Source organism: Benincasa hispida, chromosome 9, assembly GCF_027475165.1.
Source record: "Benincasa hispida cultivar pf3 chromosome 9, pf3_genome.v1.1, whole genome shotgun sequence".
NCBI lineage: Eukaryota > Viridiplantae > Streptophyta > Magnoliopsida > Cucurbitales > Cucurbitaceae > Benincasa > Benincasa hispida.
Genome location: NC_143486.1, coordinates 93904547 through 93922524, shown reverse-complemented (window position 1 = coordinate 93922524; position 17978 = coordinate 93904547). Strand labels below are relative to the sequence as shown.

Below are 17978 nucleotides of genomic sequence, written 5' to 3'. Positions count from 1 at the left end.
AGCAAGGCGATCCCATTATTAATTATTTGAGGACAAGATCCGTTATTTATTTATTTTAAATATAGGACAAATCCTTTCTATTAGTTCGGAAGAAGATACAAACCGGTTTTTAATCAAGAAATAATAAATATATATGTTTGAAGGAGTCCAATACAAAATGGTAAAAAATAACCCTAAAAATTTTCACCTTTTATCGTTAACATTTGTTTTTGTCAATTAGTTATAATAGTTTTTCTCGATTCTTTACTTTCGAGATCAATCTTGATTAAAAATTTATTACGCCACATCCAAACCATCAAAATTGGTGTAAGATTTGGGAATGTTAAAATCTGAAAAAAAAAAAAAAAATGGAAAAGATTACATAAGATTTGAATAAGATTATCTACAATTCTATCCTAAGATTTCAAGAAAGTCCAAAAACATTGTTAGTTAGGAAGGTTTTGATGTGAACTCAATTTTTATAATTAAAAGTTTGAGAGTGTAATTGTAGATATCACATGTTTTAATTTTTGTAATTTGTCTAAATTATTATTATTATTTAACAAATTTAGATAAGATTTATGAAAAATATGCACTAAAAGTGGATCTTCGAAGGCATAGAAACTAAAAGTGAACAAATTTTAAAACATGGGATGAAAATGATATTTTAAGCAATAAAATAAATGAAAAGAGAAATAAAAGAGAGAACCATTAAGGAACCATCATGGGTTTGCCTAATGGTAAAAATGAGATATAGTCTCAACAAATGACTAAAGGGACGTTTGGGATAAGAATTAAGACTATAATAATCATATTTTGCTACAGTTATTTTTTAGTCCTCAATTAGCAACATTATTTCAAAATTCTCATTTGCTATGATATTTACTATTTTACATTCATTCTTTTTATTATTTGCTATAGTGTTTACTATTTCATTCTTAAAATAAAATAGTTTATACCTTAAACACATACTATTATAACCAAACAAAAAGAATGTACACCTTAAAAACAAATTATTATAACCCAATTATAATAACCAATTTATTGCCTTAAAACACTTTCTAAGAGGGTAAGAGTTCAGTTCAATTCATAGTGGACGCCTACCTATGAATTAATTTCTTACGAGTTTTATTGGTATCCAAATATTGTAGAGTCAGACATTGTCTTGAAAGATTGGTCGAGATTCCAAACACTCAACATATATATATTTATATATCAATCAATGGTAGGGAAAGTAGCCGTTGTCTTGGTCAAGATCCCAAAGAAAGCTATAACAGAAATGGTAATGGCTAACCCCAATTCCCCTCTCTTTCTCTTCATTATTTTATTTTCCCATCTCTGACTTTCACCTTCTCTGGCTAACTCAAAAAAATCCCAACAATCCTTTTATTATTTTTTTCCCCTTTTCTTTTTTAATATTCTTCCTTCTTCTTTGGACGTGCGTACAGCAAACCCATGTCGCCTTCTGCTTCATTTATTCCACCATCATCATCTTCTTCTTCTGTTCGTCCAGTTTTGATTCTCTTCTGGGTTTGAATCATATTGCTGCTCTTTTTTTGGTCTCCCTGGTGTAACCATTTCTGGGTATTCTTCGGTTTTAGTTTCTTCTTATTTGTTATGTAACAACACTCTGCTCTGTTTTCGTTTTGTGCGTCTGATATTACGAATGATTTGAGTTGTTGTTGCCTTTTTCTTTTTCTGGTATCTGGATTGATTTGATAAATCGATTTTCTTATCTGGGTCGGGCTTGTTGTAGGATTCTTATTGGTGTTTTAGCCTTCTTTACCTGCTGGTGGTCTGTTACATGAATGTTCAATTGAATCTGCTGCCTGTTACTGAGTGTACAGATTAGGGTTTGTTACTGTTTTATTGACTTGGATTCCTAGAATTTTGGAGAGAGAGATATGTTAGTTAATCCTCATTGTGTTTCTAACATTTCCTGTCTTGTTAATTGTGTTCATCAGATGGAAATGATAGGTTTATATGGTCATTTTACCTGAGTTTTGGCCAAAATCAATGTTATTTGGACTTGTTTCACTCTGTTTCAATAAGGAAAACTCTTGTTACTTTGTGAAAACGAATGTTAATGCTAGATATTGGTGTCTTTTTCTGAGTGTACTTTTTCAGCAATTTTTCTGTTCATTTGATCATGTTCTTGTAAAGTCTAAATGTCATTTACTTGTTTGATTAAAGGCTATTGATTGGAGTTGCAAAAGCCCAAGTAGATGAGAGTTTGATTTGCAAGAACTTATGATAAGATTCTGCTATGGGGCATCCCGGCTTAGAGAAGAAATGGCTATTTCCTCTTGTGATAAGCTCTCTAATATGTATATTCCTCCTTGTCACTTCCTTCAACATGGGTCTAATCTCTTCTCTCCACACAATTAATTCAATTTTCTCAATGTTCCCATCTCCAATGCCCACTAACCAAACTAACGCAGCATTGTTTGCTGAGAGGAAAGTTGGGAGATTGCCACAGCCTCCGCCACCGCCGAACCCAACATCTATGATTCCACGGTTTGCTTACCTGGTTTCAGGATCAAAAGGTGACTTAGAGAAGCTGTGGAGAACTCTCAAAGCACTTTACCATCCATTGAATCAATACGTTGTTCATTTGGACCTGGAGTCACATCCAAGGGAGAGGTTGGAGCTGGCTTCAAGAGTGGCAAATGAGTCCATTTTTGCTGAGATTGGGAATGTTTTCATGATCACCAAAGCAAATATGGTTACTTACAGAGGACCAACAATGGTGGCTAATACCCTCCATGCTTGTGCTATTCTTCTCAAGAGGAGCAATGATTGGGATTGGTTTATCAACCTCAGTGCCTCAGACTACCCTCTCATCACTCAAGACGGTCAGTCCCATTTCCATCATTTAATTGAAATTTTGGCAACATACAAGCCCTTGTGGTTGCACCAGTGAACTTTTCTTGCTTATGATCTTGTTAGCCATTCTACCATCAATTGATTGAGAGTTCAAGCTGTGAACCAAGACCCGGTTGAATATTTTTTGTCATTGGTCGAACACATAGATAGGCATAAATTTGAGAAGTGCTTCCCACATTCTCTTTCAACATATGGAACAAGGTTGGAGGGTTTAGAACATAGAAGCTTCAGTAGCTAAAATCACCAATATATCTAGTTTCTTTCCTTTTCTTGCTTTGGTGTGATTTAACGAGGAGAAATTTTGGTGCTACTTACAGATCTTCTTCACACATTCTCACCACTAGATAGAAATTTGAACTTCATTGAACACACAAGCAAGTTAGGATGGAAAGCGTGAGCATTTTCTTCTCTCTTTCTCTCTTTCTCGCCTTATGATGGTGAAATGAGTCAATATTTGAATTTCTTCTGCAGGACAAAACGAGCAATGCCATTGATGATAGATCCTGGATTATACAAAACAACCAAATCAGATGTTTTTTGGGTTAACCCCCCACGAGCTCTGCCCACAGCTTTCAAGTTGTTCACTGGTTTGTGATGAGATAACAGATTTAACATTCTAATCTACTGAATTTGAATACTTTTGGTTCATTTAAAAACAGAAACGTTATCAAAAGAGTTCTTGGATTTTTCTTTTACTAGGATCGGCATGGATGGTTCTGTCTCGTTCATTTGTGGAGTACCTCATATGGGGTTGGGACAACCTCCCTAGAACACTTCTCATGTACTACACAAACTTCGTTTCCTCCCCAGAAGGCTACTTTCACACTGTAATCTGCAATGAGCCTGAGTTTGCAAAAACTGCAGTTAACCATGACTTGCATTACATCTCTTGGGACGTGCCACCGCGACAGCATCCTCATGCCCTCACCATTAACGACACCGAAAAGATGATAGCCAGTGGTGCTGCCTTTGCTCGGAAGTTTCGGCAAGACAACCCTGTGCTGGACAAGATTGATCAGGAGCTACTGGGACGTGATGATAAAGGGAGTTTTACCCCTGGTGGGTGGTGCTCTGGGAAGCCAAAATGCACAAAAGTTGGAAACCCATTGAAGATCAAGCCAGGGCCAGGAGCTAAGAGGCTTCGCCGCCTCATAACCAAGCTAACTTTGGCTGCTAAAGTAGGTCAAGATCAGTGTAAATAGTCTTAGCTAGAAGAAATATTGATTCATGAAGAAGCTAAAAGATAAAAAAAAAAAAGTTTGGAATTCTTGTTCCCATGTCACTTTTCATTCTCTGGTCATAGATGTTATCAATAACATTCATGTCACCATTCTATTTCTTGTTTCTAATTTACAAATGAGAAACAACCATGTTTGATGATGATTCTTTTCGTTATATTTCACAGTTTATATGTAAAGAAACATGAACATGTTTCACAATTTTGAAATAAGTACTAAAAATATCATTAAAAGGGAGCGCATGTTGTTAATCCTGGTCCGTTTAGTAATATTTACAGCCCTTTCTTAATTTTCATCATGCTTATTGCTTTTCATTTTTCCAAATGAGGCCAAACATGCTGGATTATGATTTCTTATGCTATGTTCCTCTATATAGGAAAACAAAAATCTGTTTCACAATTTGGAAACGAATAGTGAAAACGTCATCTAAGCTAGTATACTCGTTTACAACTGCATGGATTAAAATGTAAGACTAAAATCATGAGTGTTCTTTGAAATCATCTTTACTGTGTTTTACTTGATTCTTATTAAGAATTAAAAAGAAGTTGATTCAAAATGATTAAAAAGAGGATAAGACGAAGTTGATTAAAAGTTCATAAGAGATTTTTATTTATTTATTATTATTTTTTAAAATATGATGGTTGATGGCTTGGCTCGTTAGGCGATGGGAAGAGATTTATTCTCGTTGTGATGGAAGGATTTTCCTAGTTGGCTTCTTAGCCTTGTCAACCCGTTGTTCCTAATTTGGTTCTTTTACTTGTTTTTATATATAAGTTTGTTTGATTTATATACTAAAGACATTCTATTAAATACTATGAACTAATATTTTTAAATGTGTATAAACATTTTCATCAATCGAGTATTTCTTTTAGCAATTGGTTGTTAGAGTTAGTCGTTGGAGATGATCAATAAAGTTGGTGATTGCAGTCGGTCACTAGAGTTGACCATTATCAAAGTTGGCTTAATTTTTTTTTTTTAAAAAAAAATTAAATGATTACCAAATGAGACCATAATACTGTTATAAAATTTAAAATATAGAGACTATTAATATGAGATTGAAAATAACAAGACTAGTAAATCGTTATGAAATAAAATTTAGGGATAAAAATGTTATTTTGATAAAACTTCATGATTAGAAGTACTTTTAATAACCAAAATCATGATTTGCAAGAGAACATGCTTTTGGGAATCCATAATAGCCATGAGTAAATAAGCTCCCAATTAAGGTTGACAATGACAACTTATAATATAAGAAGCTTTCTACCAACAACTATTTTTCAAAATTAAAGATATTTCAACTATTTTGGAAAAAAACTTCATTTATTGGCTTTACTATTATACAAGAAACTAGAAACATATATGTGAACACAAAGAGAAATATTTGGAAGAGAATAGATTTGATAAATGCCTCCCAAGATCCAAGAAGTATTTGGTTCACGAGTTAGACTTTTGCAACTCTAACTCTGTGCAACTCAAAAATTAAGAAATCGAGTCTAATTTGATATATTTATTTATTTAACATTTTTCTTTAGAATACAAAACTAAGAAAACCAACTGCAATCAATTCAAACAGATTTCACATCATGGAGGATGGTTTTCAAACCAAATTAACGACGTCTGAGAAGTAAGCGTGTGCGCCACAAAATTGCAATTAAATTTGTGTATTTAACTTAGCTTATGAGTTTGTTCATCTCACTGCACATTATATAATTAATTCAATGAAATAAACTTGAATTTACAAAAAAAAAAAAGAAAAAAAGAAAAAAACTTTTGAATCACACATTAATTGTTACAAAAAAAAAAAAATTAAATATCATTTTAGTTTTTATTCTTCAATAAATCTGGAAAAGAATCTACATTTTATTTTTAATTTTTTAAATAAAAATATTAGTCTTCTTCTATAAATAATTTTGAAAATGTCATAAGATAGAGAGGAGAGAAGAACAAACATAAGAATATAAGAAAGAAATGGAGAGAAGAAAATAGAACATATATATTATGCTCAATTGAGGTGCGTTTTCAAATGATCTCTACAACTTCTATTTATAGGGTTGTGAGAATAGTGGTTACAAGAATGAAACATAAGGAGGGGACAAGATAATTATGAGGATTAATTGAGAGGTTAATGGATGAGTTTTAACTTACGGAAGTTAGCATGGACATCTACATAATTATCATATTTATAATACTCCCCCTTAGATGTGCATAGAATATATAATATGTGTCTCATTAAAACCTTACTAAGAAAAATCCAATAGGCTAGTGAAGGAAAAATAGTGTAACATATTTACTCCCCTCATAAAAATATCACTTGATACTCTTAGTTGTCACAAACAAATGTTGTGGTTAACTTATCAAATGTTGTTGTAGGGTAGCACCTTCATCAATAAGTCCTTCAAGTCATCTTTTGAAGAATTTTGTTGAAAAGTGATGTTGTCATTTGATAATTTATTGTCTTCATATAAGAACACTATTTGCTAGCCTCGTGAATCATCATGATTTCAGCATGAATTAAAGTATAAGTTATTATAATTTGCTTTATAGACTGTCATAATATAAAATTCTTCTTAATGTACTAAGTAACCTACATCTTCACAATCAACTAGATCACAATTAGATTTATGAGAATATAATAAATCCATGTAGACTAATTCTCAAATAAAAACATAGCATATGTTTAACTTTACTCTAAAATCTTTCTTTGGAGAAATATTATATTTATGTAACAAATTTACAAAAAATACTACAATAGGTAGTGTATAAACTAGTAAGATATAAGTGTATTTATTTATCAAAATTATGATTCTTTAGGACCTAAAGTTCTTCATTATTTTTCTGATATCAGATGATTTAATTTTTTTTTATACTAAGTGAATGAACCACCATGGTAAAGTAACTAGTCCATGTAAGATATTTTATATATAAGTTGTTGCAATTTCATTTGCTTTATGCTTTATTTGCAAGCTAAAACAAAACTTACTATCTTAATTTATTTTTTAAGAAACTCTATTGCCTTTGAAATCTCATAAGGAGTTTTTGCTCAAATCATCAATATATATATATATATATATTAAATAATGTATAGTAAATCTCATGTTGTGATTTCTTTATAAAAGCATATAGATAAATAGGGTTATTTTTATACCCTCATATCTTCAAATATTTAATAAGATGATTATTTTACATTCATAAGGAATGTTTTATAAAAATCTCTATGATATATATATCATTCTCCAATATTTTACTCATATGATTTTGGTACCTTTAATCCTTCAAGGATATATTATTAAGAGATTCATATAAATGTACAATAACTACATCCATAAGATGCATGTTAAGCTTTTTTTCATCCACAATTAGATAAATTAAATATTTCATGGTATTGTATCCACCATAGGATAATGTCTCCTTATGATCAATACCAATTCTTTGCGAGAATTATTGTAGAAATTGTCTCGCTTTATATATTGCGACCCATTCTATTTGTTTTTCTTACAAATACTCCCACATATTTGATATTCTCTAATGACTGAACTACTAGTTCTCATGATTTGGAAAATGAATTTATTTCTATTGGAATGTTTCTTTCTACATAAGTCAATCATTTCTATGTAGTGACATTTTTCAATATATCTGAGTATATAATCCTCATTTTCATAAATAATATCGTGAGCAATAGTGTATGTAGAAATGTTGTCAACTTATTTGAGTATGGTTCCATCCTTTTCTTGTCATGACATATAATTTATTGAGATCTATTTATTCTCCTCATTTACTTCAAAATTTTTATGAGTGCTCATATTTAGGATTTCTTCGAGAATATGTATATTCTCAATTGAGTCATTGATTAATAACTTTTTTTGATGATCTTTATCTTTGGAACCTATTTGTCTATCACGCTTCAGTTGTGTTGCATTGCAGACTCATTAGTATATAACTTGTTGCATTGAGATATAACTTGGTCACTTTCTTGCATCTGTAAGTGTTATGTAAAGAATCTAGTATTGATTTGTTATATTTTACAAATGAATTATCTTTTGAACTTCTAGTTCAAAGTGATCTGTATGATGATCAAACTAGACAATACTTATGTATTTTATTCAATTTATTTTTCCAACTTTTCCTTAATTTCTCCCTCTAATGTTAGAAAATTTGTCTCATTAATAACAATTAAATTGTGTGTAAAACAATCCACGGATTCAAAGTAACTAATTGATGTAAAATCAATTTCAACATAGATTTTAATTGTTTCATCATCTTAATTGTTGTTGTGGAACAATTTAAACACCTACTCCATATCTTGCATATGAAATATATTTGGCTTCTGGCCATAAGTTCATTAGTCTTTGATCGAGCATACATAATAACATGATTTCATACAAATCTAGAAGTTTTGCTATTTGAACATAAGTTACAGGATGTTTAACACTTATCCCAATCAATTATCAAATATTTGGGATGCAAACTCACTAGCATTATCAAAACAAAATATTAAGTATATATGTGACTATCAATTGGTTGCATCAACAAAAACCATAAAACTATGAATCTGTTCCAAAAGTAAGAAAAGTTCAATTTCAATTTTAGCTAGTGAGAGTTTGATAATTAATTTCTTGAGAACACGACACCATGACAATTTATTAGATGGAGAATCTTCTAGTTCTTCAATAGATATCAATGTATATTTTCAAAAATTATTTTCACTATTGACCCAAAATGACTCATCATGTCAAAGGAAAATATATTTGGATCGATGAACTTTAGGTTCATTGTTAATATATATTTCAAATGTACAAATATATATGAACACAATTTAGAAGGAAAAACATAACTTTTCTATATGCACTTCCCATAGAAGACTATAGATATAGTATACAAATACCATATATTATTCTTATTATCAATCTTTCTAGATGATATCAATTACAACGTATACTTTCTAAATTTACTAAACTTCTCTTTGATTTACAAGAAAATAAAGTATATCAATTGTCAATTTTCAAAATCTTTAATCAAATCTACATGACTTAATATCATATTTGATTTTTCGCTTCAAGCATTTGAATTTTTGAAAATATATTGTCTACTTTTAATTATAATATGCATAGATGTACTAAATGAAAAACATAAATATTATTTGCTCTTATTCTCTTCGGGAGATTTAAAAGAAATCCAAATATCTCAAATGGAAGTTTTAAAAAACAACAATAATCTCTTTAAGAGATTCTAAGAAACTTGTAATATAATATCATATTTAGGAGTTAAAAAGATAACTTACTATCTTTTTAGGAGATTCAAATAAATTCTCAAAGTTTGCTTCCACGTATTGTTTCTTTTTCATTAATAAGGATTTTAATTCTTATTGTACAACAAATAAAAAATTATTGTCTCTTTTGCATCACATTTGAAAAATGAAATCTTTCTTCAAAACATTATATATGTGTGGTTTTAATAGAATGATTACTTCTTCATTTATTAACATGATTTCGACCTCAATGATTAAATATTGAAACATTCACTTCAGAGAATGATATTATATTATTTGGTCTAAATTCATTATTTTTTATACAAACACCTGCTCGTATGTTTTATTCAACCTTAAAAGATATTAGATAAATATTCATCACAATGTTTCAAAATTTCTTTCTCAAACTGCTAATACAAGAGCACAACATGTTTGATATATGTTCATTAGTTTATAAGCATTTATTAATTTAAAATATGTGCAACTATAGGTGCATGGAAAAAATAATGAACACTAATTGATTTATACAGCTTCAAGTGTAGCTTTAGGAAGAATAATTAGCTATTATGCATAACTTTCAAAATTTTCCATAAAGGAATTCAATCAAATACATACATACATACATATAGTATGAAGATGTTTTGAATTGGACACGCGATGTGCATGTAGCATGAAGTAGATGGAATAGATGAAGTTGATGGAAGCATGCATGCTTGACATGTGGCAAAGAAAGAAATTAAATGATGATTGTATGGAATGGAAAATTTTGAATTGTATGGAATGTAAAATTATGAAGAATGATGAATATATTAGTATTGATGAGACAATAGTTTAATATAATAGATGTACCTTGTAACATCTTGATTTATTTTGTAATTAAGTTTTTTTTATGTTGCCTACTAGGATAAATTATATGAGATTTATGTTTTTTTTGGCTAAGTTAAAATATGATTTAATAATTTGGAATTAATTGAGTTTTATTTTGGCTTGCATTTGGAGATTTGATTATCTATAGAGATAATTAAATGTGTTTATTGGATTTTTTTAAAAGAAAAAATATATAAGTATATATATATTTTGGAAATTTATTAAGGAATTTTTTTTAAAAGGGAAAAAGAAGAAGTTTAGTTTTGTTATTTATACTTGAGGAAAGGTTAAAAAAAAAAAAAAAGAGAAAAGGAAAAAGAAAAAAAAAAGGTAAGTTTTTTTTCCCTCTCTCTCCTCAACCCATGCTCGCCGTCCCCTTCTTTTTCCTTCTTCTTCTTCCGTTCCTTCCTTCCAAACCCTAGACGTAGTGCCGCCTCACCTCGCTGCTTCGCCAGCGCCATCCCGTCGCAGCGTCAGAGTGTCGGTCGTCTGCTGTTGTCTCACCACCGCGCTCAGTCATCCGCCGCTGTCTTGCCGCCGCGCCTCGCCGTTCAGTTTCGTTTCTGCCGCCGCACCCAACCAAGTCGTCGTCGTTCGTCCGCCACTGCCTTTTTGAGATTGGGTAAGAGTTGGATTATTTTGGGCAAGGGTTGGTGTTTCTTTTTGGAGTGTTACTTGGTGTTGGAAATAATTTTAGTTATTACCCATTGTGTCGACTTTCAGGATTTGGATTTTGGAAGATTTTGGGGCGTTGCTGTTAAAGAAGAGACCATTCTTTTCAACGGAGAGTTTAGTTTGGGTAAGTTTTGTGTAGGTTGGTTGGTGATCCTTTGGACTTGGACCTTGAGGATTTACTTAATTTTTGACTCACTTTCTAGGCCATAGTTGCTAAACTAAACTTGTGGTTAATGTCTTAGGGTTGATTTGAGTTTTATCCAAGGGCTATTAAGGAGTTATTTGTGCAGACTTTTGAGACCAAGTTGAGGTAAGTGATACTATTACTGGTGCCTTCGCCTTCGTGCCAGGCGATCTAGATTAGACCTATAAAGTTACTTGATGGACTATGGAGCATTATTTTGTTTGTCGTTATGATTGCATGTTGCATGACAGTTAAAGTATTATGAGCATGTTCAAATTTCTAATCAATATTGATATTATGTATGTGATGCATGAATAGACTAGCAGAGTGGTTTATTGTCTCACCTTGACGCATGTTTTATTTCAGGTCTAGTTTCATGTTTGATGGTGTGCCTACGGGCCACTAGACATGCGTGAACTGACAGGTTTACGTTCATGTTATTATCATGTTTGACGGTGTGCCTACGGGCCACTAGACATGCATGAGCCGATAGGTTTACGTTCATGTTACTTTTATTTTCATGTTTCATGTTTTGACGGCGAGCCTACGGGCCGCTAGACATGCGTGAGTCAACGGGTTCACATTCACGTTATTATCATGTTTGACGGTGTGCCAACGAGCTGCTAGACATGTGTTTCAAGGCAAGATAGTACGTCTTTTGGTTTTCCTTTCATCATCAAAAATCGATGTAGCTGTATGAGCCACGGGCTATCTTTCTTTGCTCGTGGATGCATAGTCTAATCCCAGTAATGGGATCACTTACTGAGTATTTTATACTCACCCTTTATCTTTATTTTTTTTCCAGGTAAGGGCAAGGACACTCGGACGACTGACAAGAGGAATTCGTGACAGTGCCAAAGGAACTAGATTTCGCTTCCGCATTTAACCCTTTATATTTTCGCATGTTTTGTTTTTATTACATTCATGGTTTTATTATAAACTTTTTTTTATTATTTATGATTTGTTTCTTGCTGAAAAGGATGCCCGGGTTGAATGATTTAAGATTTTGAGATAATATCAGAACATTTTCTTGTATACCTAAAGCAGTTCAAAATCGTGATTATTCTATTTTAATTTACTTTATTTTCCTCAATGAGAATATTTATGCATGCACGCAGTAGCGATCCCCTTTTAGTAGTCTTAGGAGGTGGGGTTGTTATAGTTGGTATCAGAACCCGTGTTTTGAGGTTCTATAGATTGACTTATTATGTAAGTCCAGGTTGTTCCTTTTGGCCTATAACGAATTCTTCGTCATCACCAGGTGTGTTCTTTATGAAAAGTATTTAGGATAATATGCACCCGAGTTAGTAGCATTATGATTGCAATTGATGTGTTTTGTGCTAGTAAGAAAAGTAGCTAAGGGGTGGTTGTGAATAACTGTCAGGAAAATGGTTCGTTAGGGGAAGAGGCAGTCATAGAGTTACCGAAAGGGGGCATATTCCTGAAGAGCAGAATCCATCAGTTCAGGATCAAGATCCTCATGATGAGGATCCACAACTTCAAGATGCACAAGTTCAGGACCCTTCGGTACCAGAGGATTCCTTGCCGACGAGGGACCCCTCAGGGTCAGGGTGGCAGCGAACCCAGACACGAAGTAGAGTCCAGCAAACGACCACGCCACCACAGACGCAGAGCACCCCTGTGCTCCAGCAGAGGTTACAGATTGGGAAGCCACTATTGGGGAAGCAGTTACATCAGTCGTGTTGGGTAAGGTGAAGGACATGTTGGATGAACGACTAGCCCAGTTTGCCCAGTTCCATCAGACACCACCACCACAGGATCAGGTGTCACAAGTCTAGACTCAGAACATGATCCAGAACCAAAGCATGTCAGGCCTTTCGGTGGAGGCCAAACATTTGCAAGATTTCAGGAAGCACAATCCCAACACCTTCAATGGGTCACTAAATGACCTTACCAATACAGAATTATAGATATCCACGAATGAAACAATCTTTTTTATATGAAATGCCCAGAAGATTAGAAGGTGCAACGTATCATTTTTATGTTTATCGATAAAGCTCAAATTTGGTGGCAGTCGGCAGAAAGGATGTTGGTGTAAGAGGGGATCCAGTGACATGGAAGCAGTTTAAGGAGCGCTTTTATGCGAAGTACTTCTTTGCCAACCTGAGGTACAATAAGCAGAAGGAGTTCTTAGAGCTGAGGCAGGGACACAGGTCATGGAGGAGTATGACCAGGAGTTTGACACCTTATCCTGGTTTGCTTCGGAGTTGGTCGCCATGGAAGCTATGAGGGCAGAAAGGTTCGTTCAAGACCTAAAAGACAGTATACGAGGTATCGTGCGAGCATTCAAACCAACCACTCATGTTGAGGCACTTCGCTTGGCAGCCGAGGTTGACCCATAGTCAAGAGACGAGTATTCATGAGCGTTTAGGGTGGGACCTTCCTCCGGTCAGAAGAGGAAGGAAGATCAAAAGTCTTTCAAGCCTCACCCCCATCAGAAGGTTTAAAGTTCAGACAGACCGCCTCGACATTTTAAGTAGCAGACTGCTGAGGCAGGTATGGTGGAGAGAATGCGACCGGTGTGTAACTCGTGTGGAAGACGTCACTATGGTCGATGTTTGGCAGGCACTGGGGTTTGTTTTCATTGTAAGCAGGAGGGGCACTCGATAGATAGATGTCTGGCTAGAAGCACGTTCGGTTATGGGAACCAGTTTGTAGGCCATGAACAGAGGAGTTTAGGTAGGCCTTAGTATCAACAAGGTCGTATTTACTCTACCACCCGACAGGAGGCCGATAAAGCAGACACTGTTGTGACAGGTATGCTCCCATTCTTGGGACATTTTGTGCTAGTATTGTTTGATTCGGGTTCATTCCATTCGTTTATATCATCGTTGTTTGTTAAGCATGCCATGTTAGAACTAGAGCTTTTGCACTCTGTGTTGTCAGTTTCCACTCTATCTGGAGAAATTATGTTAGCAAAGGAGAAGATAAAAGCATGTCAGATTGAAGTAGCGAGTCATACCCTGGATGTGACTTTATTAGTCTTGGACATGCGAGATTTTGATGTGATTTTGGGCATGGATTGACTAGTTGCTAACCATGCCAGTATAGATTTCTCTCGCAAGGAGGTGATCTTTAACCCTCCCATAGAAGCCAGCTTTAAATTTAAAGGGGCGGGGATCGTGGTCCTGCCCAAAGTGATTTCTGCCATGAAAGCCAGAGGTTGCTTAACCAGGGTACCTAGAGTATCTTGGCTAGTGTCGTCGAAACTAGAGAACCTGAGGTCTCTTTGACTTTGGAGCCAGTGGTACGTGACTATCGAGTTAGAGCCAGGCACAACTTCTATCTCGAAAGCTTCGTACAGAATGGTCCTAGCAGAACTGAAGGAACTTAAGGTTCAGTTGCAAGAGTTGTTGGATAAGGGTTTCATATGCCCTAGTGTGTCCCCTTAGGTGTGCCGGTGCTGTTTGTGAAAAAGAAAGATGGTTCATTACGGCTCTGCATTGACTACAGGGAACTAAACAAGGTGACTATAAAAAATAAGTATCCGCTTTCAGGATTAATGACTTTTTTGACTAGTTGCAGGGAGCTACAGTGTTTTCTAAGATTGATCTTTGGTTGGGGTATCATCAGTTGAGGATAAAGGACAGTGATATCCCCAATACAGCTTTTTGTTCGAGATATGGGCATTATGAGTTTGTCGTGATGTCATTTGGGTTGACGAAGGTTCCTGCAGTATTCATGGACCTGATGAATAGGGTGTTTAAGGAATTTCTTGACACCTTCGTGATAGTCTTTATAGATGACATTTTGGTTTACTCGAAGACAGAGGTGGAGCACGAGGAACATTTACAAAAGGTTCTAGAGACCTTGAGGGCGCAACAGTTATATGCTAAGTTTACCAAATGCGAGTTCTGGGTAAAGCAAGTGTCCTTTCTAGGGTATGTGGTGTCCAAGGAAGGTGTATCTATTGATCCTGCAAAGATCGAGGCAGTCACGAGTTGGTCTCGTCCTACCACAGTCGGAGAGGTATGCAGTTTCTTGGGGTTGGCAGGCTATTATCGTCGTTTGTGAAAGACTTTTCCCGTATAGCCATCTCTCTGACCCAGTTGACAAGAAAATGAGCTTCCTTTATTTGGAGTAAGGCTTGCAAGGATAATTTCCAAGATCTCAAGCAAAGGTTGGTTACTGCCCCAGTTCTCACCATACCAGATGGAACAGGTGGTTTTGTTATTTACAGTGATGCCTCCAAGAGAGGGTTGGGTGTGTGTTGATGCCGCAAGGTAAGGTAGTTGCTTATGCCTCTCACCAGCTAAAGAACCATGAACTGAACTATCCCACACATGATTTGGAGTTAGCAGTTGTGGTCTTTGCTTTAAAAATCTGGAGGCACTATTTGTATGGCGAGAAGATACAGATGTTTACCGACCACTAGAGTTTAAAATACTTCTTCACTCAGAAGGAGTTAAACATGAGACAACGTAGGTGGTTGGAGCTAGTGAAAGATTATGATTGTGAGATTCTGTACCACCCAGGAAAGGTAAATGTAGTGGCGGATGCTCTAACTAGGAAGGTAACCCATTCAGCAGTCCTTATCACCACAATCTTCTTCTTTTTTTTCTCTTTTCTGAATTTTCCTCTCTCCGTTTTCGCTATGGAACTCCCTATTGAAATATTTCCAGAAACTCGAGTCTTATTTCCTCTTCTTCTTTCGGTGGAGCTTCCTCTTTAGGTTCTTCTTGAAGCCTTATCCCTTTCATTCTTCTTTCCTTAGGATCGCCCGTCAACCTCGCTTATTGATTAGGGCAACCATTTCTTTGACATTCTAGAATAGATTAAGCAATTCAGGTTGCACACCCCAAAACCCCATTAGTTGATTGGACAACAGAAATCATAAGCTAACGCCTGCCTCCTTCTCCTTCGACTAGGCCTTTCTTTCTTTCATAGTCGTTTATGTAAGGACCTTGAGCGAGTCGAGATAGCAGTGGTGGTAGGGGAGATCTCTGCGCAGTTAGCACAATTGTCAATACAACCAAGTTTAAGGCAGAGGATCATTGGTGCTCAACGCAGTGATCCTTACTTAATTGAAGTAACGTAACAAGTGAAGACATGACAGGGTGGTGAGTTCTCCTTGTCAGTAGATAATGGTCTTACTTTTCGAAGACGTTTATGTGTTCCAGCAGATAGTGACCTCAAGAACGATCTGTTATGGGAAGCTCATAACTCCCCATTTTCAATACATCCTGGCAGTACCAAAATGTACCAAGACCTAAAACGTTGCTACTGGTGGAATAACATGAAAGTGGAGATATTAGAGTTTGTCAGTAAGTTCTTGGTGTGTCAGCAGGTAAAGGCCCCAAGACAAAAGCCAGCAGGTTTGTTGCAACCTTTGAGCATACCAAAATGGAATTGGGAGCATGTCTCGATGGACTTCATTGTAGGTTTGCCGCGAACCGCGAAGGGTTTTACAGTAATTTAGGTTATAGTGGACAGACTCACCAAGTTGGCACATTTTATTCCAGGGAAGTGTACATATTCAGTGAGTAGGTGGGCCCAGTTGTATATGAAAGAAGTGGTAAGATTGCACGGGGTACCAGTGTCCATTGTGTCTGATAGGGACCCTCGATTTACCTCCAGTTTTTGGAAGAGCCTTCACGCAGCATTGGGTACACGTTTATATTTCAGTACGGCTTTTCACCCACAAACTGACGGTCAAATTGAGCGTTTAAACCAAACACTAGAGGATATGTTACGTTCTTGTGTGCTAGAGTTTGCAGGGAGTTAGGACTCTTACCTGCATTTGATAAAGTTTGCCTATAATAATAGTTATCAGGTAACCATTTGCATGTCACCGTTTGATGCCCTTTATGGGAAGAGTTGTAGGTCACCTGTATGCTGGGATGAAGTTGGTGAGCGAAAATTACTAGGACCTGAGTTAGTACAAACCATGAACGAGGCAATATAGAAGATTAGGGCCCGAATGTTGACGGCTCAAAGCAGGCAGAAGAGTTACGTTGATGTTAGGCATAAGGATCTGAAGTTTGAGGTAGGTGGAAAGGTGTTTCTGAAAGTGGCATCTATGAAGAGCGTGTTGAGGTTTGGTAAGAGGGGTAAGTTGAACTCTTGTTTCATCGGGCCATTTGAGATCTTGAAGCAGGTTGGCCCTGTAGCCTACCGGCTGGCCTTGCCCCCATCTCTTTCTGCAGTTCACAATGTTTTTCATGTTTCCATGTTGAGGAAGTACGTAGCAGACTCATCTCATGTTGTGGATTATGAGCCTTTGCATTTAAATGAGAACCTGAGCTACAAAGAGGAGCCCATTCGAATCTTAGCCAGGGAAGTGAAAGTTTTGCACAACAAGGAGATAGCTTTGGTGAAGGTTCTTTGGCAGAATCAACAGTTCGAGGAAGCAATGTGGGAGTGTGAGGATGACATGAGGGTGCATTATCCCGAGCTTTTTCAGGATTAGAACTTTCGAGGATGAAAGTTTCTTAAGGGGGGGAGAATGTAACATCCTGATTTATTTTGTAATTATTTTTTTTTTAATGTTGGCTACTTGGATAAATTATATGAGATTTATTTTTTTTTTTGGCTAAGTTAAAATATGATTTAATTATTTAGAATTAATTGAGTTTTATTTTGGCTTGCATTTGGAGATTTGATTATCTATGGAGATAATTAAATGTGTTTATTGTATTTTTTTAAAAGAAGAACATATAAGTATATATATATTGAGGAAAGGTTAAAAAAAAAGAGAAAAGGAGAAAGAAAAAAAAGTAAGTTTTTTTTTCTCTCTCTCTCCTCAACCCCCGCACGCCGTCCCCTTCTTTTTCCTTCTTCTTCTTCTATTCCTTCCTTCCAAACCCTAGCCGCAGCACCGCCTCACCTTGCTGCTTTGCCAGCACCGTCCCGTCGCAGCGTCAGAGCGTCGGTCATTCGCTGC

At 35.3% G+C, this 17978-nt stretch overlaps 2 protein-coding genes across 3 annotated transcripts; both read left to right on the top strand.

Annotated features, from left to right (window-relative positions):
• Positions 1 to 1297: 1297 nt before the first annotated feature.
• On the top strand, positions 1298 to 4245 carry LOC120086609 (beta-glucuronosyltransferase GlcAT14B-like). 2 transcript variants are annotated; one of them, XM_039043342.2, is made up of 5 exons: positions 1298 to 1563; positions 2173 to 2834; positions 3183 to 3258; positions 3337 to 3452; positions 3565 to 4245. In XM_039043342.2, the coding sequence occupies exons 2-5, from the start codon at positions 2246 to 2248 to the stop codon at positions 4065 to 4067; spliced, it is 1284 nt and encodes a 427-aa protein (XP_038899270.1). In that variant the 5' UTR covers positions 1298 to 1563; positions 2173 to 2245; the 3' UTR covers positions 4068 to 4245. The 2 variants fall into 2 exon arrangements, with proteins under 2 accessions (XP_038899270.1, XP_090173569.1); XM_090317443.1 differs by lacking the exon at positions 1298 to 1563 and having other exon boundaries at positions 2098 to 2834.
• A 12770-nt stretch (positions 4246 to 17015) lies between these two features.
• Positions 17016 to 17504, top strand: LOC120084969 (uncharacterized). The gene has a single exon (XM_039040781.1). It carries the CDS (start codon positions 17016 to 17018, stop codon positions 17502 to 17504), a length of 489 nt encoding a protein of 162 aa, XP_038896709.1.
• The last annotated feature ends 474 nt before the right edge of the window (positions 17505 to 17978 follow it).

Excerpts from the sequence above, each read along its gene's own strand:
- LOC120084969 (XM_039040781.1), top strand. The coding sequence starts at position 17,016 with ATGTTGACGGCTCAAAGCAGGCAGAAGAGTTACGTTGATGTTAGGCAT.
- LOC120086609 (XM_039043342.2), top strand. The coding sequence starts at position 2,246 with ATGGGGCATCCCGGCTTAGAGAAGAAATGGCTATTTCCTCTTGTGATA. Across the intron at positions 2,835-3,182 it reads CCCTCTCATCACTCAAGACG|ATCTTCTTCACACATTCTCA; the intron begins GTCAGTCCCATT and ends TGCTACTTACAG. Across the intron at positions 3,259-3,336 it reads AGCAAGTTAGGATGGAAAGC|GACAAAACGAGCAATGCCAT; the intron begins GTGAGCATTTTC and ends TTTCTTCTGCAG.